This window comes from Monodelphis domestica, chromosome 7, assembly GCF_027887165.1.
Source record: "Monodelphis domestica isolate mMonDom1 chromosome 7, mMonDom1.pri, whole genome shotgun sequence".
Taxonomy (NCBI): Eukaryota; Metazoa; Chordata; class Mammalia; order Didelphimorphia; family Didelphidae; genus Monodelphis; species Monodelphis domestica.
The window spans coordinates 287,176,314-287,202,918 of NC_077233.1; the positions used below are offsets into that span (position 1 = coordinate 287,176,314).

At 33.7% G+C, this 26,605-nt stretch overlaps 1 protein-coding gene across 3 annotated transcripts in view; it reads left to right on the top strand.

The window, feature by feature from the left end:
* The window catches only part of PRR16 (proline rich 16), a 306,437-nt gene that overhangs the window by 197,705 nt on the left and 82,127 nt on the right, over positions 1-26,605 (top strand). For 2 of the 3 annotated variants that reach the window (XR_008913273.1, XR_008913274.1), the window contains one exon: positions 9,910-10,791. Coding sequence is in view for 1 of the 3 variants with exons in the window: in XM_016423747.2 (XP_016279233.1) it covers positions 9,910-10,653 (744 nt within the window). In the remaining 2 variants the exon portion in view is untranslated. The remainder of the gene's footprint in view (positions 1-9,909; positions 10,792-26,605) is intronic. The other variant, XM_016423747.2, reaches the window with a different exon arrangement.

Here is a 26,605-nt window from a genome sequence, read left to right on the forward strand (position 1 = left end):
GATTATTTCCACTAGCTTCTTAGTTGATTCTCTAGGATTCTTTAAGTAGATCATCATATCGTCTTCAAAGAGTGATAGCCTGGTGTCCTCATTGCCTATTTTAATACCTTCAATTTCTTTTTCTTCTCTAATTGCTACTGCTAGTGTTTCTAGTGGAATGTTAAGTAATAGAAGTGAAAATGGACATCCTTGTTTCACTCCTGATCTTATTGCGAATACTTCTAATTTATCTCCATTGCAGATGATGCTTGCTATGCTTGCTAAAGGTTTTGAGTATATACCTTTTATAATTTTTAGGAAAGGCCCATCTATTCCTATTCTTTGTAGTGTTTTCAATAGGAATGATTGTTGTATTCTGTAACTATGGAGATAATCATGTGATGTTTGTTGGTTTGGTTGTTGATATGGTAGATCATATGGATGGTTTTCCTAATACTGAACCATGCTTGTATTCCTGGTTTAAATCCCACTTGATTGTAATGAATACCCTTGTGATCACTTGCCAGCATCTTTTTGCTAGTATTCTATTTAAGATTGTTGCATCTATGCTCATTAAGGAGATTGGTCTATAGTTTTCTTTCTCTGTTTTTGATCTGCCTGACTTTGGAATCAACACCATATTTATGTCAAAGGAATTTGGTAGAACTCCATTTTTGCTTATTTTGTCAAATACTTTGTGTTGTATTGGCATTAGTTGTTTTTTAAATGTTTAATAGCTATCAGGCTCTGGGGATTTTTTCTTAGGGAGTTCTTTGATGACTTGTTCAATTTCTTTTTCTGATATGGGATTATTTAAGTACTCTATTTCTTCTTCTGTTAATCTAGGCAATTTATATTTTGTAAATATTCATCCATATCAACTAGATTGCCATATTTATTGCCATAAAATTGGGCAAAATAGTTTTTAATGATTGCCTCAATTTCCTCTTCATTTTAGGTGAGGTCTCCCTATTCATCTTGGATACTGTTAATTTGGTTTTCTTCTTTCCTTTTTTGTTAGATTAATGAGTACTCTATTTAATTTGTTTTTTCAAAGTACCAGCTTCTAGTCTTATTTCATTAATTCAATAGTTCTTTCACTTTTGATTTTATTATTTTCTCCTTTAATTTTTATATTTTCTAATTTAGTTTTTGTCTGGGGATTTTTAATTTGTTCACTTTCTAGTTTTTTAATTTGCATGCCAAATTCATTGATCTTCGACCTCCCTAGTTTGTTAATATATGAACTTAAGTGTATAAATTTCCCCGAGTACTGTTTTGGCAGTATCCCATAGATTTTGATGGGATGTCTCATCATCATTCTTTTCAATGAAATTATTTATTGTTTTTGTTGTTCTTTGATTAACCAATTTTAGAGAATCATATTATTGAATTATTAGTTAAAATTTTTATTTGCCTCTCAATGTACCCTTACTAATTATTATTTTATTGCATTATGATCTGAAAAAGTTGCATTTATGATTTATGCTCTTTTACACTTTTTTGTCATGTTTTTATGTACAAGGTCAATATTTGTGAATTTACCATGTGCTGCTAAAAAGAAGGTATATACCATTTTGTCCTTTTTTTCTCTGCATATTGATTAACTCGTTTTTCTAAGATTTAATTTATACCTCTTATATCTTTTTTTTGGTTTGATTTATCTAGATCTGATAGAGGAAGGTTCAGGTCTCCAACTTGTATAGTTTTACTCCCTATTTCCTCCTTAATCTCTAGTAGTCTCTCCTTTGGAAATTTGGATGCTATACTATTTCCTCATTATCTCTACTCCCTTTTATAAGGATATAATTACCTTCCCTATCTCTTTTAATCAGATCTTTCTTTTTTTTTTTTACTTTGGTTTGGTCAGATATCATGATTGTGACTCCTGTCTTCTTTTTCTCAAATGATACCCGATAATTTTTTCTCCATTCTCTTACCTTTATTCATTCATTCATTCATTCATTCATTCATTCATTCATTTATTTATTTATTCATTCATTTATTTATTTATTTATTTGCATCTACCTGCCTCAAGTGTGTTTCTTGTAGACAATATAGTGTAAGATTTTGGTTTCTAATTCACACTGCTATTTGCTTCCACTTTATGGGTGAGTTCATCCCATTCACATTCAAAGTTATGATTACTACCTGTGTATTCCCCAACATTTTGTTTTTCTCTCCTTGTCTTGCCCTTTCCTCTTTTACTATTTCCTTCTACACTAGTGTTTTGTTTTTAATCAGTCTCCCTAATCCCCAACTTTATTTTACTTTCCTGCTTGCCTCTCCCTTCTCATTCCCCTCTTATTTTTCTTTGGGGTCTTTTTAAGCTACCCCACACACTCTCCCTCCCTAATATTGTTTCTGTACCAACTCTTCCTTTTCCCCCTCACTTTTTATTCCCCTTTAATTTTTTAGGGTCTATTAAATTCCCTTCCCCCTCTCTTTCCTTGCCTTTTTTAACTCCCTCATTCCCCCCCCCTCAGTTTTCCCCTCTCAACTTCCCTATAGGGTAAGATAGAAATCAATATTTCAAAGGATCTATATGCTCTTCACTCTTGGAAATTATTCCATTGAGAATTATGTTTGAGTGTTACCTTTTAGTTCTCTCTTCCTCTCCTTTTTATAATAGTATTCTTCCCCTTCCCCTCCCCTGTGCCTTTTTATGTAGTATAGATTATCCTAATTTTCTTATTCCTTCTAATTCCTCTTGGTGCTGCTTTCTATTTCTCCATTTTTTTTATTTTGTATATTATTTTAAACCACTTAATACTCCAATCTCTATGAATGTCTTCTAACTACTATAATATGAATACAATTTTTGAGAATTAAAATTAACATTTTTCCATGTAGGAATATAAACAGTTTGACCTGATTGAAGCCCTTAAAGAAAAAGAAATTCCCCTTTCTTATTTACTTTTTCATGTTTCTCTTGGTTTTTGTACTTGGATATCAAATTTTCCATTTATTTCTGGTCTTTTCTTTATAGATATTTCAAAATTTTCTATTTTGTTGACTATCCATACTTTCCCCTTGAAGTATATAGTCAATTTTGATACGTATGTGATCCTTGGTTGTAGACCCAATTCTCTTGACTTTCTGAATATCATATTCCAAACCTTGGGGTCCTTTAGTGTGGAGGCAGCCAGATCCTGTACAATACTGATTGGTGCACCTTGATATCTAAATATCTTTCTGGCTTCTTGCAATATTTTCTCCTTAGCTTGGAATCTCTTGAATTTGGCAATTACATTGCTGCGGGTTGTTTTTTGAGGATTCAGTATAGAGGGTTATCTATAGCCTCTTTCCATGTCTATTTTGCCTTCTCATTCACGAACATCAGGGCAGTTTTCTTGGATAATTTCTTGTATTATGATTTCTGTCAAGGTTTCTGTTTATTTCTGGGTTTTCAGGTAGACCTATGATTTTCCAAATCAATTCTTTTCTCATTGAGATATTCCATGGTACCTTCTTTTGTGTCAGTCTTTTGACTTTGCTTTATTGATTCTTGCTGTCTTGTAAGATCATTAGCTTCTACTTGCCCAGTTCCAGTCTTTAAAGATTGGTTTTCTGCTATCATCTTTTGATTTTCCTTTTTTGATTTGGTCTATCCTTCTTTTCATGACTTCTAACAGGATATTTCTTGTCTTCAATTTGCTTATCATTTCATTTGATCTCTGCACTTCTTTTTCCAAGTGGGAGATACTGTCTTTTAAAGTGTTATTTTCTTTTTGAACTATTTCCCATTTTTCTTGCCAGATTTCTCCTATCTTTTTTAACTCAGTTCTCAAATTTGAGCCTAATTTCTTGGAGAGCTTGTGACCAATTCCCATTTTTGGGGGGCGAGGGGGGGTTTGAATGTGTTTGCTTGTTTGTCATCCTCTTCTCTCTCCTCTGTAGTTTGTCGTTTCTCTAAGTAGAAATTATTCAGTCAAAGGCTTTTTTTTTTGGTAGTTATACATTGTGTTTCTTGGGTGTTGCAGGCCATTGCTGTATTAGTTTTTTCTTCCCTTCCCAGCCAGATGTCTGAGTGAGGAGGGTAGGTAGCTCCCTGTGTATGGAATTTCGGTGTGGTTTTTCCCTGAGGCTATTTTTCAAGTCTCCACAACAGCCTGTGCTATGTGTAGCCCTGCACTATCTCTTTGCCCAAGCTCTGCATTCTTCAGCATACTGGGCAGCCAAGTCTCATTTCTCTTAGGGGCAAGTTTGTGGTGGCCTAAGTCAGCCCCTGAGAACCTAGTGATTGCTTTGCAGAGGTCTGAGGGTAGCCAGTCCTCTGTGTTGAACTTCAGAGAGGTTTTTGCCTTGAGGCTATTTTTCAAGTGTCTGTGTTATCTGCTGTGAGCTGTCCCTCTCTACCCAATCTCTGTGTCCTAGCTCCATGTTTCCTCAGCCTCCCAGGGTTCCTAATCTCATTGCTTTTAGGGTTAAATCTATGGTGACCTCAGCTAGCCAACACCCAAGAACCTATAGTTTACCCCATGCTAGCTCTGATGCTGGCACCGTAGCTTGGGTGTGGGTGGGGTGATGAGCTCTCCCCTTGATGGGAGTAATTTCATCAGCTTTTAGCATGGAAATGCCTGATCTTTGCCTACCTTCCATTCGGTGCTCTTCTATGGAGCCCCTTCAATCATCTGATCTTGGTTTTGTCCTTGTCAGGCACCTTACTTCTTACTTCTTCCCTTCCCTTGAACCTTAGTGTTCAAGAATTCAAGTTTTGGGGGACTTACCTTTTATGTTGAGTCCATCAAGAAGGTTCCCCAGCTCTGTCCTATTGTTAGATTTGGTTTTTCATCCTCCTAAAGTACTGTGTCTTTTATTGGGAGTGGAAGGGATTTCAGAGTTCTAGACTTTTGCTGCTTCTAAGCTGTCATCTTGACTCCACCTCCTCTGTATTTCTTTGTATATATACACTTTGGTGAGCAGATCACACAGCTCTTTTTCTGAATTCAGGAAATTGTACCTATTTATTCTCCCTCTCTCAACCTGAAAAGTTCCTAATTTTTCCTCCAAAAACTTATTACATAAAGTATTGTTTCCTTTTAAACAGTTGATTTTACTGATTAATTTTTTAACGTATAACAATCTGTCTCCCCTTATATTTCGGAGTCAAATGCAAAAGCTGAGAAGGCCTGGTCCCAACTTGTTTGGCAATTGATATGCATTACTTAATAAATCAATAAGCTTAGAATTTTAAATCTTTGTTTCCTCATTTATTTCATCTTTTACTCACCACAAGGTTTAGCGAGAGAAGTAAAGGATGCCTAAAACTGCAAGCCAAGGTGACTGGAAAGATAGTAGTGTTTTTTTTTTTTTAGAAAAACTGGGAATGATGAAATAAATATCAGTATAATGCAAGTGATGATAAACTTAATTTTAAACATACTACTAAATTTGAAATGAATACAAGGTATCCATTTTGACATGTCCAATGACAATGTTTTGTTTTGTTTTTTTTCCCAATGGCAATTGTTGATGCAGAATTGAAGTTTGGCAGGAAGATTGAAGCTAAATATACACATATGAGAATCTTCTTTAGGGACATGATAGTTGAATCCATGAAACTGATGGTGCCATCAAAAGATAAAATGAAGAGAAAAAAGAAAGCCCTTGGACAGAACCTTAGCATAAATCCATAGTTAGAGGACAGAATATGGATGATGATCCATCAAATAAGATTGAAAATGAGTATATATTGTAGGAAAGGATTTCTAGCAGGGCATAGCAATGTAGGCTTGCAGCTTGGGATGGTGCAAAATCAAAATTCCACAGAGCTTGGCTGGATCAGAATTATAAATCAATTGGAAAAAGCTCTCAAGCTGCGTGGCAGACTGGAAGGTGTGCCTAGTGGTCTCCCTGAAGAAAGCAATTGAGGAGCTGCCGAGGACTTTGGAATATCAAATAAGGCTGAGTGAGTGCTCCCCTTCACATTGGTGGACAATTGTGAATGGTGAGAACCTTCTCCCTTTTTGGACCTTGTGAGGACCCTGCTGTTGATCCTGCTGTTTGACCCAACCAAGGACTCTGGAGTTTGTGAGAATCTGGCCCTGTAGACATTACTAATCCCTTGTAGTTTAGTTCATTAAGTTAAGGTTTATTTAGATTTAATACCTTGGTGGGTTAATAGTAATAGGTCCTCTCCTAATCCCCTTCCAATTCCCTTATCCTTGTTTAATTAAATAAACCCCTTTTAAATATTTTGTTAGTGTTATCCCTTCTATTACCCTTCCCTAAATATTTTACCTATAGCAATATATATGTATGTAAATACATATATATGTATAATTTTCTCTGTGATTTTATGCTATATATATATATATGTATGTATATCAGAAAAAAGTATGGAGAGAAAAGAATGTCAAGGAGAATGTTGTTAACAATTGCAAATGCTGCAGATAGATCAAGAAGCATAAATATTTAGAAAAGACCATGAGATTTGTCAATTAAGGGGTCATTGGTTGTTGATAAATTTGGAACTCAGATTGCACAAAGGCTGAGAAGTGAGAGAGAGGAAGTAGAATTAATGAATATAAATAGATTTTTAATTTGTTTTTATAATAGGAGATTATAGTCATGAATTAATATATAAAGAGAGATTGAAGATGAGAGAAAGGGATTAATTTTGGTGGCAATTTGCTAAAAGGAGTACCAAGAAATAATATAATATGTGAAAATACAAACATTTCCCAATTAAACTAGAATGTTGATTAAGAAAACTGGAATAGAAAAGAAAATAATGGATTATTTTAAGAGCTCTTTGGCTGAGAACATAGTGAATAAGTACTGACTTCAGATGAATGAGTTCATGGCTCATCTTTGACTCAGTGCCTCTGTAACAATTCACTTAAGCTTCCTGTGCTTTGATTTTCTTATCTGTAAAATATAAATTTGGGCTCTCTGGCCTTTGGTATTCCTCTTTCTTTAGATTTTTGAACTTTTGTAGAACAGAAGAGAGGTGAGAGTCTCTAAAAAATATTTTCCTTTATTTTATAAAAAAAAAATGTGTTGAGATTGCCTAACTTCCTCAGTAACCATCAGCATCATATTAGTAGAAGTGGAAGAGAAAGATCATAGAACTCATGAAGATTTGGGTCTTGGCAGGTATGAGTGAATAAAAGAAAAAATTATTTTCAAAGCCATTATTCAATGTCAAGCTGCTGTGCTAAGTGCTTCAATTATGAATACAAAAAGCTGACAATTTTTGCCATCAAAGAGTTTACATTCTTATAAAGAAAAGCAACATATATAAAGAAGTAGAGGACTGTGAAGAATGTTTTGAACAGAAGTAAATGGTAAAGTCAATAATACTATTGGCCAATTTAAATTGTTTTAGGAATTTATTATTATTCCCAGAAGTAGAGGTGGAAAATTGGAGGTAGGGTGGTAACATGGCCAAAGTCATAACATGGAGATAGGGGGCAGCAAATGGGACATTTAGGTAAAATAATTGTGGAGAACTAGCTCCCATCAGGAACACAGAGCCTAGACTGAGACCTGGAGAGTTGGATTGACAAGTTACAATCAGAAAAGGATAGGAGATTTGATAATAGAGAAGAGTAAGCCTGAAGTGATTAACTTCAGAATCAAGCTGAGGAAGTGAAACCAAGGCAAGGTTAATCTAAGAGTCCAGAGAAATAGAGGTACTGGAGGTCACAGTGAAAGTGAAAAATAAAATTGGGAGGAATGACGTATAGGGAGATAGAAAATGATAAGTTATGATTAGACAAGGAAATTTTAGAATTCTTCAGCATGGAAATTAAATACTTTTGAGAGTATAATTGTGACCATGACAGTGGCATATAAGTAATATAGACTACAGGCTGAAATTGAGGAATGAAATACATTTTTCATGGTAATTGAGAAAATTGAGGATCTGTGACTCCAGGGAGGAAATATCTATGTCTGCATTGAACTTCCCTCATGTAAGAACAGACATGGGGTGAGAAAGAAAGATGCAGTGAGCCACAGAAGACTGATCTTGAGAAAAAAAGGGAGAATGATCTTGGGAGAAAGAAACTGTCACTAGCTAGGATTTATACCAGAAATGCAGGGCTGGTGGAAATTGTGGGTAAACGTTTTGTTCTAACTCTAGGTTTAATCATTTGTTTACTTCTCAAAGATATTTTGAACTCTGTATTTGCTGTATGGACATGTCATCTATTAGTTTATGAAAGAGAACGAACTTCTGATATGTAATTCTAGCCACTTAATAATGTCATGCTATTTTTTACACCTTGAAATAATGCTGCAAAGTTTCCACTATTCTCTCCCACAATTTGCATTAATCAATATGTCCTTCCTTTAAACCACAAATGTACATATATATATATGTGTGTGTGTGTGTGTGTGTGTGTGTGTGTGTGTGTGTGTGTGTGTGTACATATATATGTGGGTTTTTAATGAAAGAGGTTTAATCATACTAGATTCGGTACTGATGCAATCACTGGTGTCAGTGTAGTCCAAAAGGCTCAAATTTAGGATTCTTCCAAGACCTTTATAGCTCTTGTACCAGTATTGTAGTGCCAGCTCTACATTACTTTGTTGCTAAGGTTATCTTTCCTTTACTCTTACGTCCCTCTATTACTCAGACTCTACTTGACATGGAATTTAAGAACAACCTCTTCCTTCTCCTTTTGTGACTACTACTACTATTATAATGACAATGACAACAATGACTCCTAGGAATGATTGTCCTTTTAGATTTAAGCCTAGTTTCAATACAGCTGTCTAGACCAGCCACTACTCTCCCATATTTGAACTTATCTGAATAATACTACTTCTATTACTGTAACCACTGACAGCAATTTACCTTATTTGTTCCTAAAGCCAAAAGCTAGACGCCCCAACAATGAAGCATGTAAGAAATCCATTTTTTAAAATTTAACAGTATTTGATTTTTCCCAATTACATGTCAAAACAGTTTTTAACCATCATTTTCTAACATTTTGAGCTTCAAAGTCTCTCTATCCTTCTCTCTTCTCCCCCTTCCTGAGATGAGAAGTAGAGATTGATTATACACATGTAACCAGTCAAAATCTATTTCTATATTAGTCAAGTCATGGAAGAAGACACATCAAAAATGAAGAAAAGGAAATGAAAGCTATAGGCTTTGATATGCATTCAAATTCAATCAAGTTCTTTGGAAGTAAAAAGTATTTTTCAAAACTTTTGGAGTTTTCTTAGATCATTGTATTGCTGAGAATAACTAGGTAGTTCACACTCATATAATCATCATATAATATTGCTGTTACCGAGCACAGCATTCTGGTTTTTCTCACTTCACTCTGTACCGGTTCCTATGAATCTTTCCGGGTTTTTCCAAGATCACCCTGCTGATCATTTTTTATTCCATCATAGTCTTGTACCACAGCTTGTTCAGTCATTTACCAATTGATAGACACTGCCTCAGAGAACCCTGTTTTCTTAATATCATTTGGCTGTTTTACTTTCTGACACTTATTTCCTTTTATGTAATCAGAGCATTAGACATATGTCTTTACAAAAGTACTTCATCAGAGAATCTCCAAAGCTCTGCAGCAACCAGTATCCATTTTCCTTTTCCATTTCTGATTGTGGAGGGCAGAAAAGATGTGATATTACCAACCCTTATTTATTCTTTCATTGCAATGTTAACCATTTTACTGTGTCTTCCAATAAATTGTAATCTCTTTGAGGACTGGAACTATTGAATTTTTGTTTTGAGGCCCAGTGACTTGCACCTAATAGCCATATAATAATGCTTTTTTGATTTGTGGATCATTGTAGCAGGCCTTTTTATGTCAAAGAACAAAGAACAAGGAGGACACTTATTCCCTGTTCAATAGGATTTCAGGGCCAGAACTGAGCTTACGTTATCCCAATTATCCTTGCTTTTGAGCCATTCTTCATCTTTTTTTTTTTTTTTTTTTTTGCTTTCTGGTTTCCATGCAGGTGGTTGACCAGATTGACACGTTGACTTCTGACCTACAGTTGGAGGATGAGATGACCGACAGCTCCAAAACAGATACGCTGAACAGCAGCTCCAGCAGCACCACCGCGTCCAGTTTAGAGAAGATCAAAGTGCATTCCAATGCACCGCTCATCAAGCCACCCGTCCACCCTTCTGCGATCCTCACAGTCCTGAGAAAGCCCAATCCTCCACCTCCTCCTCCGCGACTGACGCCTGTGAAGTGTGAAGATCCGCCCAGGCCTGTGGCCGCCATCAATTCTGTGAAGACCAATGGCACGCTTCTCCGGAATGGAGGCTTACCTGGAGCGTCCAACAAAATCCCCAATGGGGACGTGTGCTGTCTGCCTGGCAGTACCTTGGATAAGGCGCCGATGCCGCCTCTGATGCACAGACCTGAGAAGGACAGGTGTCCCCAGGCAGGAACGAGGGAACGGGTGCGGTTCAGTGAGAAGATCCAGTACCATGGCTACTGTCCTGACTGTGACGTCCGGTATAACATAAAGAACCGGGAGGTTCACCTCCACATGCCAGGAAAGCTTCCTCACCAGGGCCCTCCTCTCCCGCCCCCAGCACCCCCCGTACCCCCCTTTCCTCTGGAAAATGGAGGGTTGGGAATAAGCCACAGCAACAGTTTCCCCCCTCTAAGACCTGCAACTGTGCCTCCACCTACTGCACCTAAACCACAGAAGACCATTCTGAGGAAATCAACCACTACAACAGTGTGATGTATGCCACTTCCAAAACTTTCATTTTCTATATTATAAATATAAAATAATAGATAATGATGAGCACTTTCTACTCAAGCAATAAGAAGTCCAAATATATGACAGCCTGTGTTCAACAAAGTGGCATAAAATCACTTGGTAAGTGTGCAGAATGACCCCATGTGGAAACAACAGTGTTCCAGGATTAACCCGAATGTGCTAATGCATATGGCAGAGTTTATTTTTATTTGCAGATAGTTTAAACTGTGACCCGGATTTTAGTATTCTTTTATCTTGATACGTCAAAGGAAAGATTGTCTTATTGTTAAAGCATAGCAAGTAGCTTCCCTGAGAGCTAGCCATGTTGTGAACTTTGGTCAAATAAGTAAATCATTGAATGAAATAAGGCATATTAGTGATGAAGAATATATCTAGTACTCTTCAATAGGGAACTACGTAGCAGTCTTGTATTAATAAATATACGGTGAGAGTTATAGAATCTAAAATGTTCCTCAATGGCAGTTTGATGATATGACTAATAAGGAGTATATAATGATGGAAGCAAATGAGTGATCTTTAGGGTTCAGATAAAATATTGCTTATAAAATATTTTTTCTGCCCATGGATTACTTGAATAAAGCAGAACACTACCTCTTCTAATATAGCTGCATCACATTTCCAATATCTGGGCTTTATGAAACAATTTGGTTTATACTAGAAGTAAAATGATAAATAATGTTATATGTGCACTGATAAGCATAACTCAATGGACAGTCCATTGAGACAAATCAAGGTGTTTGGATTTCTCTTGGAGGACCTCTGAAGTACAGTGCTAGGTGTTTTTATTCATCAATCTGATTCTGACATCTGAATCCTCGAGAATAGACACACACACATACACACACACACACACACACATAAAGTAAGGTAGGAATTGATGATGGTGTCCTAATGACCTGAGAATTACAGGGAATTACAAAGGAAAAGACTTTTTTCTGCTGGATATCTTTTTTTTTAATTTAATAATTTGGCAAATTCTAGGTTGACTCATTTTGCCTTGGGGCTTACAATTTCCATTTTTGTAGATTGCTTTTTATCTATAAAAATGAAAGATATTAAATCGATGTTCTGAAATCTCTTGCAACTCAAACGTTCTAAGGTTCTCAGTGCTTTAGTAGACAGCTCGCAATCTTTTCCTTTAGAGAGCTAGCACTATATTGGATACTGAATAGATTAAATAGCTGAGCAAAGAGCTTTATGCTGGCTTTTGTTTACTGTGGTGCTGATGTTGTTTTAAGGAGCAATTCATGAAGTAGGTAGGCATAAACTTGCAATAAATAGTAATAAGGAGCTCTTATTTCTATAGCACTCTAAAGTTTACAAAACACTTACCTCTCAACAACTTTGAGATATGTTATATATATGTATATACATATATATAAGCAAATCATTGTTTTACCAATGACAAAATGAGCTTAGAATATTAAATTATTTCCCAAAGATCATATAGAGAATAAAGATAAGAATTAGAATTTAAATCCAAGTATTCTGGTACTTTCAGTACTAATATTCTCTGACATTGTGCTTCAAAATTCAAAGAGGATAGTTTTTGTCAAAAGTTTATTAAAAAATTCTTCAAGAATTATAAGTTTGTTTAAAAAAATAGCATCAAAATAATCTCATTGGATTACATATTTGTATTTGTATGCCATTTCATACAATATTCTCAGCTGTGGCCAGTATGAGTAAAGGGGGCATAAAACTCTATTTTAGGCACAATTGTTTTTTTACCTCCTGGGTGTCTTTGAGTAAATTTTCTCTACACTTTAGTTTATTCATCTTTAAAATAAAGAGATTGGAATAATTATTTTCAATTTTAGAAAAATAAGATGTTAGTCTGAAAATACTGTAAAAAAAAACAAAATAATGTATTTCTCCAAATAACTCAGTCACTAATATTTAGTGTTGGAGCAATTTTTCCTAAATAAACTGTTCAGCCAAAAATAGGAGTGAGTTTTTTAAATGTATATTTCATTGAACTCAGGATCTCGTAAGGTCTCATCATCTGTTTTCTGCCATTTCCTATGCATGCTGATGAACTCGTTATATGCATTCCACTCTCATACTACACACAACTAGTATAGTGTCTAAATTTCTGTCCTTTTGCTTAGTGACATCCATGGTAAGGCATTCATCATCTTTCACCTGGGCTATTGGAAAAGCCTTTTAGAATTGATTTCATGCCCTCAGATCTCTTTCCACTTCAATTCATTCTCTACAAAGCTGCAAACATGATTTTTCTAAGGTTTATGTTCAATCATGTCATCAGGTCCCCCTATTCAGTAACCCTCTGTGGTTCTAGTGATCTATCCAGGATTAAATGAAGGATTAAATGATGTTTATAGATCATCACAAGCTGGTATTTTCCTCCTATTCCAGTCCTCCTATACTTTACTCCCCTTCATGTACTCTATGGTCCAAAACAGTACATTGCTTACTGTACATTGTAAAAGTCACTATATTTCTGTACTCTATTCCTTTGTGCAAGCTACTTGCCATTGCTGGAATGCTCTTCCTCCTTACTTTTCTCTCTATATCTTTCATGTACTCTGAATATATTTTTCAAGAGTAAAGGTTAAAATTAGGAGTTTTGACAAAATAAGAGAGCAGCTTTTAAAAACTTAATTTTAATGAGAATATATTAGAGTTGTAAATTAATATTATCCCTTTAAGCCAGAGGGGAAAAATCTTTTAGCAGCTTTTAACAATTAACTATTTAGTTTAATGAAAATAGAGATAATAAAAGAATATAGTAAAGGAGGGAAACATGGGAAAGAGGTAGAGAAAGAAAATTTCCTAATGTTTATACTAGTTATCCTATAGCTATCTATAAGCTCTTATAATTACTACCTAAACTGCCTATAACTACCACTAATAACAACTACCCCACAAAGTTCCAACTCAATCCAGCCCAATCAAAACCAACCCAATCAGTGTTTAATCCAATGCCAATTAGGTCTGTCATCAAAGACTAGCCACCTTCCAAAATGCCAAACACCAACCCAACATTCCCAGCAGCCAACTCCCTGTAACTGCCAGCCCTAACTGTCAGCAAATGACAGACCGACCAATTAACGCTGGCCCCCTTTTATACCCTTTCTCAACCTCACTTCCTGCCTCTATGGTTAGTACTTCCTGTTACTGTGGGCTGATTAATCCTTACATATCTCTATGGTAAGAGGACCTCCAGATGCCTGTTAAATTAAAAGAATAAATAAGTTCATTTAACACAAGATACATAGATATTTCCATATTTGTCTCTTGCATATTAAAATGGGAGTACCCTGTGGGCAAGAACAATGTTTTTGTTTTGTTTTATTTTGCTTAATCTCTTATTTATATTCCCCAGGGTTAGCCCAATGCTTATAACATATTAGAAAATAAATGTTTGTTTACTGACTGATTTTAAACCTCTCATTAGTGAAGAATTCATGGTCCACAAAATTTAACTTAATGTTTTAACTATAAAGTATCTTCAAAAATCATCTAGTAAAAACGTGCCCCTCCACCTTTTTTTTTTTTGATGGAAATAAATTAAGGGCCAATGTGATTAGGTGAATTTTGCAGATAACTTCATTTTCCAATCCATGGCTCTATTTGGTAATGATTCCATGAACATTATGCTGCCTTTAGGAAAAACTGACATCTGAAATCTGACATGTCCCCATGCAGATTGACTCATCTTTTGATACCGAATATCTTCTAGGACACCTTATAGGATCCCTCAGTTGCTTCTACCATAGGATTGGAGAGCTAGAGAGTAGAGCCAAACTTCTTCCAAAGCCTTCTTTTATCAAGGGGTCTGAGCATGACTGGCATAGAGTAGGTGCTTAATAAAAGTTTAATTAAATTAAATTGTGTAGTTAATTAATGACAGAGCTAAGGTTATTTTTTATGTCTTACTGACATTTTTGTTGATGGTGAATGGGAAATTAGGGATGTGGGGGAGAATAAATTTTATAATCTTGGTTTGGGCCATATGTTATTATAGCTGGAGAAACAGTAGATAATCCAAGTTAGTAATGATGAACTAACCAATGCTCTTTGTCTATGGTTATTCAGTTAGTTATGAAGCCACCTAATTCTACTATTTTTTGACCCACATTTCTCCAACTTGTATAGAAAGGTTTCAAGATAAATTTTAATTACTTTGCCAAACTTCATATACGCTTCATCTTTTGTTTTCCTAAATCAACACTTCCCAAAACAATGAACTCAGTCAGTGATATATACTTAGTAAACTCAGACTGTTTACATTTTCAAAAACATTCTAGAACCCTGGTAAGGGTTGATCTCAACTTCTATGGCTTACTAAATATATTTTTAAATTATTTTTGAAAAAGTTAAGATTTATTCATGTAAAGTTTTATGAAATCTTTCTCACTCTCCATGACGTCTTACAGGCTATCAGAACTGGTTTTGAAATCACACCTGAGATTTACTGTAGTATATAACTTCTCTGGGTACCCAATTTCAAAATAATTTAACATAACTATAGTTTGTTCCCCTCCAATCTCTTTCCTGTGATGTATAATAGCTCACATAGAAGCATAAATTTCCTACTGTAGATTATGTTTTAAACCCTTTTCTTCTCTCTTAGTAATAATTCAAAAACAGAAGAGATGTGAGGTCTAAGCAATTGAGGTGAAGGTACTAGCCCAGAGTTCCATAGCTAGGAAGTGTGTGAGATAATATTTGAACCAAAGCTCTTCCTGACTGAAGACCTGGCACTCTATCCACAGTGCTACCTAATTGCCCCTGTTAATTACATTTCGTCTCATGATCCAGTTTTTTTTGCTAGATATTACATAGCACCTTTTTATATAATCATCTAATAAATAATTCCTTAATGATAAGGACTTGCTCAAAGACAAAACATGAATATTTAATATTACAATTTGTATCATCTTGTATTTTACTTTTTAAAATTTAAATTACATGCAAATTTTTCTGATCATTATGGTTTATTTTAGTGTTTGTAGTATATTTAGGATTTACTTGATGAACATGTTTTTTTATTAATATGGTACTAGAATTTATGTAACAATTTTTCTGTTTGCCCAAATGATAATTCTCCAACATTAATTTGAACCTCATATTTTCATTTAAATATATAGACATTTAATCTTTCAAAGCATGAAAATTATTTAAGCTAGAGTTTCATAATATTTGTCTTGAAATCTATAATTATGGTTCAATAGAACACAAAATATCATATTACATTTAGTTGGCCATTTCTAAAAATAAAAAATAAATAAATTTAAATTTATTATTTAATTCATTCTTAAATTTAAATTTTAAAATACTCACAAGTACAAGATGTATAAAGCAACAACCTTCGCAGAGTGTTCAGAGGAGAGAAGCTCACATTAAGAGCAATTTCTTTAAAAGGAAAGATATATGTTTATTTCTTAATATAAAGATCCATTATTCTATTCATCAAACATCATATTTGGGGGAAAACATCTTTCCTGAAAAATATAAAATTACTTAACTCTTCTAATAATGACCATTATTAGTGAATACATTCAAAAAGACTCTTTTCATCTTAAATTCACTTTTATCTTTGGAGATTAAAACTAAATCATTTCTTTTCATTAAATATATTATTTCTATAATTTGAAAATTAATATGGAAGTTTTTTCACTTAATTGATTTAATGAAACTATTTGGAACACTTTATCTACAGGTTTTAATTGTATTTTCTTGAACAACACCATAAAGAAAACTTTGTATAATTGAACTAGAAATGCTATCATCAAATTATAAATCTTAATTTTGCCTGACATTTTTGTGGTAATAAATAAAAACTAGTTTACATTAAGGTACTTGCAGATTATATAGATATACATGGTTCTTTCCTCCCAAATTTCATGTCTTCAATATAGCTTGTTATAACATAAACTGAGAGATATCACAGATTAATGGTGAAGATTTTTAAATGAGGTAATAATTTCTTAGTAGGAGACTCAAAGAAAAAGCTCACATAACTTAACTTGAAAAGAAAATGCTTTATGAAGTATTTAATCTGAAAATTACTAGCTGTCATTATGATTATAGTGTGTTTTCTGGGTTTGTGTATAATGCATAGAGAAAATAAATCCAAGGAGGAAGTATTACAGAATCTATTTTAAATAATTTGTAAAACACATAATTTTAAATTGATGATGGATCAAGTACTATTAGATATTGCACACAGCATTACACAGGATAAAACTGCAAAATTGTAACAGCTTGATTATGTAGCAATTATACAATATGTCATTTTATGGGAAGTGATTGGATTTTATCATGCTGATTGTGCGTGTGTGTGTGTGTGTGGTGCAAGAGAAGCTTAAAACAAAGAGAGGCTTAGCAAATGATCCTCTATTTAAAATGTGATTCATTCACTGTGGAGTATAATGTAAGAAGAGTAACAAAAAACAGACCATTAAAGAGCTGTTTGTCTAAATTTTTAGTGGCAAAATAACTTCTTAGTATCTTCTGTCATCTGTGAATATATCAAATTCTAATACTGTCTTATGTTTAAACAGTCCACTTCTTTTTGATAACTTGGGTTTCATTAAATATTCCTCTTTGTTTGTAAAATAATACACTCATTTCTTACACCTGAGTTCCAAATTCTCTACTTTCCTCTCATCTTGCGAAAACAAGCAATTTGATTTCAAGTATACAACATTTTTTTCAATTAGCCAAGAAAACAATAAAAATATAGACAAAAAGGCATGCTTCAATCCTTGTGCATAGTTCACCAGTTTTCTCTTTGGAGGTGAATAGCATTTTTCTTCAGATGACTTTTGGAATGGTCTTGAATCACTGTAGCCAAGTCTTTCATAATTCATCATCCTTAGAATATTATTATCACAGAGAATAATATTCTCTCAGTTCTGTTCACTTCACTTTCTAATAGTTCATATAAGTATTTTCAGGCTTTTCTGAAACCATTCTGCTTATCATTTCTTATAACCCAATAATATTTCATCTAAATCATATTTCACAATTTCATCAGCCATTATCCAGTTGATGGGTAACTTCTCAATTGCCACTTCTTTGCCACCACAAAATGAAGTGCTATGAGAGTATTTTTGGACATATAGATCTTTTTCTTTTCTTTTTTGATCTGTTTGACATACAACATATTAGATTCCGGTTTCTAATTCATTCTACTACCTGAAACAATTTTAATGGTGGAATTCATCTCATTCCCATTCACAGTTAGGATGTGCATTAATGAATGTAAATTTCCCCCTATCCTGTTTTCTTCTGTTTGTCCTTCTTTCTCTTTTCTTTATCTTGACCCTCTTCCCAAATCTGTTTTGCTTCTGATCATTGCCTTCTGTCAAACCTCTCTTTCTTTCCACCCTGTTCCTTCCCTCCGACTTCTGTACTGGGCAAGATACAATTATTTCACCAGTCAAGTGATATACATAATTTCTATCTAAATAATTTATATGTGAATAAGATTTAATTATGGCCTGCTCCTTCCCTATTGCTTTTTCCTTTCCGTTAAGTACTATTCTTTCCATGCCTTTTTAACCTGAGATAATTTTCCTCAATTTTCCTTCTGTTTTCCTTTCTCTCTCTTTCCTGCCTGCATTTTTTTTCATTATCTCAATGTAATCAATTCATTCCCACACTTTTTTTCACAGAATCCTTCTAACTGACCTAATAATGACAAAGTTGTTGTAAGGTATATGTATCATCTGCCAATAGAAAGGCAAATACTTATTGATTTTTCTTATAATCTCTCTTTCATTTTTACCTTTTTTGTTGCTCTTGTATCATATTTAAAAGTCATTTCTTTTACTCAGTTCTGGTCTTTTTATCAGCAATTTTTGAAATTCTTCAATTTCACTAACTATCCATTTTTTCCCTTAAAGAAAACCCAGTTTTGCTGAGTATGTTATTCTTGGTTGTGATTCTCATTCCTCTGCCTTTGGAATATCATATTCCAAATCTTCTGCCCCTTAAATGTGTCATCTGCCAGATCTTAGCTAACTCTAATTGTAACTCCATTATATTCTAATGGTTTTCTTTTTAGGTGCTTAATTATTTTCTCCTTGACATGAGGATTCTCCAATTTGGCTATAATATTCCTAGGGATTTATTTTTGGAATCTCTTTTAGGTAGCCATCACTTGATTCTTTTCATTTCTATTTTACTCTGTTAGTATATCAAGACAGTTTTCCTTGAGAATTTTCTTGAAATATGATATCTAAACTCTTTCTTTGATCGTGACTTTCAATTAATCCAGTAATTCTTAAATTATCTCTCCTAAATCTATTTTCTGGTTCAGTTGTTTTTCCAATATTTTGCACATTTTCATCTATCTTTCATTTCTTTTACTTTTAAAAGTGTTTCTTGATGTCCCTTTGAGTCATTATCTTCCACTTACCTAACTCTAATTTTTAAGGTGTTACTTTTGTCTGTGAATTTTTGTTATCTTTTTACATTTGTTCAACTTTTAAGGTGTTATTTAGTATATTTTTGTCTCTTTTATTGATCTGCTAACTGTCTTTTCATAACTCTCTTCCTTTACTTTTAATTCTTTACCTTTTATTTCATCACTTTGATTTTGAAAATCATTTTAGTTACTCCAGTTATTTTTGTTTGTCATGTGCTCAATCATTTTTTTAATTTTGAGACTTTATTTGTATCTCTTTTTAACTTTATTATCTTCTGAGTTTGTGTCTTGTTCTTCTCTGTCATCAATGTTGCTTTTAATGGTCAGATATTTTTTTGTTATTGCACACTTTCCCGCTCAATTTCTTCATGTTAATGTTGGACTCCTTTCCTGGCATGTGGGGAAGGAAGGCACTGTTTGAGTTTCTTATGGTGTAGTAGTATTCCCTTACAGTCACATAGCACAATTTGTTTAGTCATTCACCAAATGATGTACATCCTCTTAATTTTCATTTCTTTGCCAGCACAAATGAGAGCTGCTGTAAATATTTTGGAACAAATAGATTGTTTTTCTTTTCCCCTAATCTCCTTGGGAAATACACCCAACAATGGTTTTGGTTGGTTTAAGTGTATTCAGTTTTATAGCTCTCAGGGAACAATTCCAATTTGCTCTCCAAAATTGTTAGATTAGTTCATAATTACACCAAGAGTATGTAAGGTATTAAATTTTATGGTTGGACAAAATATATAAGAATTTAAAGATTATACTGTGGTCACTAATTTTAAAATTAATACAGCCCAAGTCAAAACTGATTTTAGTTAGTTTTATTTACAGGAAAAAAGTAGATAGAGTGAAAGTAGGGAAAGGAAAAAGAGGATAGAGGGGATCCTACCACACTAAGTATTTACTCCAGTGCCCATTCAACTCTGACAGGGCTCATTAACCCCTCAGCCATTACTTTACTGAAATAAACTACTGGGGAGCTATATAGATACTTAGGTATGGAGTGGAACATATTTGATTGGTATGAGCATCAAATTTCAGGAACTTCAATTACCAATTCATTTGATTGTTCTTGATATGGAATGACATATTAGACTGAAAACAGTCACATTTTATGATTTGCTTTATGCTCATTTCTTCTATTGGTCACTTGCTTTGGCCCTGAAGGGAAGTACACATTTGAGCTTCACTTTGTCACTGAGGATACTAAGTATCTGAATAATTTTTCCATCTAAATATTTTATTTTTATAACTCAGAAATTTATTTTTACAATTACCAACATGCTGATCAATGATCCATTAGACAACTATACCTGAATTTAACACTAAAAATAGTATTAGTTGCAATCCCAAAGGCTTTTACCTCAAAGAGCTAATCTTACCTCACCAATTTCAGCTTAGAGATGAAAATTTTCCAGGATTCACATATACAGTGAAGATATTTGATCTCACAGCTTTTAGTTGATTCTTTTTTCTTCTTAAGTTATAAGTCATCCTGATATAAAAACCGATTACTAGAAATCACTGCTATATTATGAACATATTTGTGTATTTTCAATAATCCAATTCCACTGTTTAGAAATTCTATAACCCAAAAAAGCTTTTTGTTTTGTAGAGCTAGTGATTGCTCACATAGACCAAAAGTTATAGCTAAAGAAATTGAAAAAAGGCTTAACAATTTTTCAGGGAGTTAAATTTCCATTTACATTGTCTTAATTAAACCTTCCACATTTGTCATTTTGCCTTTTTGTTCTTTTAGCCAAACTGATTGGTTTTCCCTTTTTAAGCCAAATATGATGAGAATAGAGTTCTATTCCTACCAGCCCTCTACCACTTCCTCTTTTCTATGACAATTCTTCCATTCATGCCTCTTTTATATAAGATAATTGTTCCATTTTACCTCTTCCTGCCCCATTTTACTGTTATTTTTAGTTAATACCATTATATTTAATTTGACCTCGTCCAGTATCTAATATATAGTCTAATATATGGTCTTTCAAACTACCCAAGTAATGATATCATGCTGAAGGGTTACAGATAACATTTTCCAAAATAAGGGGTAAACAACTTGACCCTGTCAGGTCCCTTATCATTGATCTTTCATGTTTACCTTCTTATGATCCTTATAGAACAAATTTTCTAAGTTCTATTCCCTCCCTAAGAATAATTGAAACTCTATTGATTTATTAAATATATACATGTAGATATATGTATGCACACACACATATATATATATGTGTGTATATACACACACATATACATATATATATATATATATATTTCCTTATTTTAATTATGCTCACCTTTGTTGGGTGCATTACTCTTCATTGTAAACCCAGCTCCTATGCTTTTCAAAATATTGTGTTCTATGACCTTCCTTCTTTTAAGGTTGAAGCTGCTAAGTCTTGTGTCAATTTGACTGTAGATCCCCAGTATTTATTTACTTATTTTTCTTGCAGTAGTTTCTCCTCAATCTGGGAATGGAACTTAGCAATCATGTCCCTGTACATTTTCATCTTGGTGTCTTTTTCTGGTTCTGATTAGGAGATGCTTTCAGTTTCTAATTTACCCTTTAGTTCTAGAACTTCTGAACTATTTTCTTAAAGGATATCTTAGATTATGGTGTCTAAACTCTTCTTATGATCATGACTTTCTAGTAGTCTAACAATTTTTATATTGTCTCTTTTCAATTATTTTCTAGGTCAGTTGTTTTTGTAATAAGATGTATGAAAATGACTATTCTCTTATGTTATTTCATTCTTTTGATTTTGCTTTCTTATTTCTTGCTATTTTAGGAAGGCATTTGCTTCCTCCTGGCCAGGTCTAATTTTTAATGAATTGTTGAACATTTTTTTAAGTAGATGATCATTCTTTTATAATTTTCTCTTATTTCTTTCATTGTTCTTATTCTCTTTGTAGTTATCATTTGTATTTGTATTTGTACAAATATATATTTGTAGCTTCAAACCCTCTAATTTGGTCTTAGTATCTCTATTCTCTTATACCTTTTAATTTTTATGACATTGAGAGGCTAATCATTCTTGCGATGAAATATGATTGGGTAATACCTTATCTCAAAATTACTCTCTCTTCTAATTATTTACTAAGTCAATCACCACAAATTATGGTAGAATTGAAAATGCAATGTATTTGCCACAATGATGACTCATTTTAGATTTAGATATGTTATCTGTAAAATGAGAGATTTAGGCAAAAAGTTAATTCTGAAGTCCTAGTGCAAGCTATAAATTTAGGATTCAATTAATTCTTAACCATGCTTCCTTTCAAAGTAGATCTCAAACTGTTCACCTCCACATAACTAAGTAAAATTGAACTACTTGTCTTCTCTCAAGTATCCTTCATCTTCTTTTGCTTCTGTGCCTTATTTCATACTTATAGTCTCCATCCATCCTTCTTTCACTTAAATGTCTAACCTCAATGAATACATCACTATCTTTCAAAGCTAAATGTAAATGCTTCCTCGTATAGGATTTTCCAATCACAAGATGTTAGTTGTATCACTATTATAAGTTATTAAGATAAATGCATAAGTGAAATACAAACTGTATGGACTAGGAAATAAATTACTAACTATAATAAAAGGCATAAAATGGTAGAGAAAGGGCTGTCCTAGGAGTGATGAAAATCATAATTCAAGTACCGCCTCCTGTTCCAATGTGATATGTAACTCTACATAAGCAATTCTCCCCATGATTGCCTTAGACAACTTACTAAGAATATGTTTTACAATAGTTCTAATATGCTTTGATGGGAAGGGATTTTCCTCATTGGAACTTATCTATACCAGTGAAGTCACAGATCTAGGAATTATGGAGAATTATACAGCTATCAGGGCAGGTATCATTTCCCACAATTAAACAGCATTGATGAGAATGTGGACCATATCTACTAATACTTTCTTTATTGTTCAGCAATGAACATGGTGTTCTTATACACAGTAGGAACTTAAAATGCTTTGTGAATTCTATCGCCAGTGCTACTCATTATGTTTCTAGTCCTATGACATTCATTTGTGTTGTTGTTCTACTTTTCACTGATTAGTTTTATGTTTTCTATTTTATTGCAAGCTCCTTCAGAGTAAGAATCATATACATGCTTCTTATCAATGGAGTTACACCTGACAAAGTGTTGCATACATGTTTTAAATAAATGTAACAAGAGAGATGATAGTTATTTACTATTATATTTTAGAGAATATTTTCACCACAAGGTTAGTTGGAAGATCATATGGGTGGTAGTCCTAAAAATGCTGCAGATCTCCTATATTATTGCATCTATTAATATTAATATTTTATCTAGAACTTGTGTAGAACATAAAGGTTAGCTGGATACTTCTGAATATTTTAGAAATGACTAAGAGCATAAAATTATATAAACAAAGAACTAGAAGTGATTGTAGAAATCATCTACTCTATCTTGTTATAGATGCAATAAAATTAAAGGCTAGAGAGGTTCATTGAAATTCTCAAAGTCATGGATGGAAATAATTTGGAATTTCAAATGTCATAAAATTCCCTATTTTGGTTTTAAAATGAACAATTTCCAATCTAGGATGTAGGATGACACTTTGTTATCCTATAATCAGTATCTTAGTATAGTACAAGAGACTAACATCGAGGGAAATAATAAAACCAATAGAAAATATAAAAAGGTAGTTGAAGTTAAAAGAAACTTAGAAGCCATAAAGATGTACTAAAAATTTGACATGAAATAACATGGTGTGAAAAAATGACTGGATTTATATATTGCTATTTGAAGATGCAATTACCACTTTTTACTATCCTCCCAGGATATAACTTTTAATGTACTTTTATATGTATGAATAGTTATTCTTTTGCATTTCTTTTTCAAAATAACTTAAGGTTGATGATTAAAATCACTCTGAAAAAGAAACGAATATTAAAAAAGACCCTTATCTTTCAAATATTAATATAGAACATATTCTATTTTGAATATATTTTAAATATAGTCTTTTATTTTTCTATTATAACTATGTATAATGTACATATAATGTTATGTTATATTATGTCTAATGTTATGTATAATGGTTAGTATACTTTAACAGAATATAATAAACTGTATTTCTGAGAGTTCATTATTTAACTGCCCCAGGACCTGTAATCCAGCCAATAAGACTATTTTGTTAATCAGACAACAATATAGTAATGATTGTTCAAACATCCCCTTTCCATACACAATGGACTCTATTATAAGGAAGAGAGGGTTATAGTAAGAGCTGATGGTCTGCAGAGGACAGATGCATGAGGAAAGGTTCTGGATTGTTGAAAAGGAAGGGTTGAGCTGGAGGTTTGCTGACTGCAAGCACCTGGAAGGATTTGCTGCCAAATACGTGGTGGTGTTCCTGTACCTGCCCTTGCTGTTGATACCTACATTTCCCTTGTAACCAAGTCCAAACTCTGATCTGGGCAATCCTGCCCTTTCACCAATAGTGTAAAACCATTGTTACTGGCCCAAAGAAGTTCATTGAATTCCATCCAAACCCATTCCCTAAACATACCTATTACATTTGGTGAAGCCAAATGGTCTAAACCTTGTAAAATCAAAGGTTTGGGGTTTAAACTTACTGTGGGCTTTGTTTGTCAGTTGAGGAATATGGAAAGATTTGAAGCCTGTTGGGAGTCCTTTGGTAAAACCAGTTAGGAGGGACCCAACTGCTCAGAACCTTGAGCAGGCTGAGGGTAGAATTTTGAGGGCTACTGCTGGAGAAGCTGTCTATCAAGCCAGCAAGCTGGTGGAATCTTGGCTGAGGTTTTTCTGGGGAGATGCTTTGAAATTTCAAGGTGGCTGGAAACTCTACTGAAGCACTGTTGTATAAGATACCATTTCTAAGGGATTCTTCCTATACTGCTACAATGGTTATGTGGATACTAGAGGCTGTTTATTCCAATTTGTTGTAAATGCCATATTTTTTCCTGGTGGTCATCCCAGGGTGCTGTTATAATGTTTTGGGTTAGAAAGCCATTACACTGCTTGTGCAAATTGCTTTCTAAGTGGAATATTCTTATATACCATTAGCATTTATTGGTTTTGGATATCTGTAAAAATTTAATTGAGTTTTCCTAGCTGTTGTATATATGGTCAAGTCTATTGTATCTATGGTGTTTTAGAGATTGTGAGTTGAAGCAAATGGTTTTATTGTTGCAAGCTAAATTGAATAACATGGAAAAATGTGGTAGTGGTCTTAATCATACTAATGTTAATGCAAGTGGTCAGCAAGCAGAGGGGGCGGATGCTGAAACATCCAAAAATCCCTCTGGGCTTGAAAGGGAAACTGAGGCATTGAACAATAAATCTGCTTGTTTCCTTTCTGCAAATTGACCTATGTAACACTAGATATAGTGCTTGTACCTGTAAGAACACACAAGCAGTTTTCACCAGCTGATTTGGATTCAATTAAACAAAAAACACCTCATTTTTTACAAGCCCCATAAAGTAATTAAGGAATTTAAGCATGCTATTAAAATTTTTGATGCAGATTTTACAGATTTTCTCTCTTAATGGAAGAATTATTTACTGGGAGAGAAAGAGAGCAGTTTGTAGAGGAGAAACACATAAATCCTGCTTTAGCTCCATGGCCTCAAAATTTTCAAGAAATTGAACTGAATTCCATAAACAATTACAGATTTCTAGGCCAAGCTAGGGAATTCATTTTAGAGACTATGAAGGTCCATTCCAAAAGACCTGACACCTGGTGTAAATTTGAACAAATAAGAGAGGAGAATGGAGAGTCACCTGGAACATTTTTAGATAGATTCATGTATGAGACTGAAATTCAATTGGGACTAAATGTTTTATCTTGGGAAAGTATTGCTCATATTAGGAGATTATTTGTTAGAAATTCATGCAGTGTGGTAAAAAAAAAATTAAGACCAATTGCCCTGATTGGGAAACATTGAGTTTGGAAGATCTAAAAAAGAAAGCTTGCTATGTCTACCTACCAGACAAAGATAAACATTCAGATGAGAAAGGGGGTAATAGAAGTTTTTAAAAAGCAGTTGCAGGAAGCTAATAAGAAAATCAAGAACAGTGAAATTAAAGAGATAAAGGCAGTAGCTGCTGTAAGATCTGTGTAGCCTAAAACACAGTTTATGCCCAGACAGTGAAGGTCAGAAGTTCAAATATGTTACTTATGCAACTGGTTGGGACATTTTGTTAGATAATGTTGGTTTAGGGGACAATTCTCTAGACAACTGAATAAAAACAATGGGTTTAATAATGGATGGAGGCAAAATTCTTTTTGGATGGTGAAATAATTATAATAATGAAAATAGGTATTCTTCATATCAAGGACAGAGCAATTCTAATGATTGTCCAAATGCTTGTTGTCAAGGAATCCAAGCCCAAGACCTAGCAACAATGCAGAATTGAATAAAATATGGAGGTAGGCCCAAGTTTAGCCAGGTATCTGGTTGCCAGAAGTGAGATCTGACCAAGGGTTCCTGTTCCTTATGAAAGTGTACACAG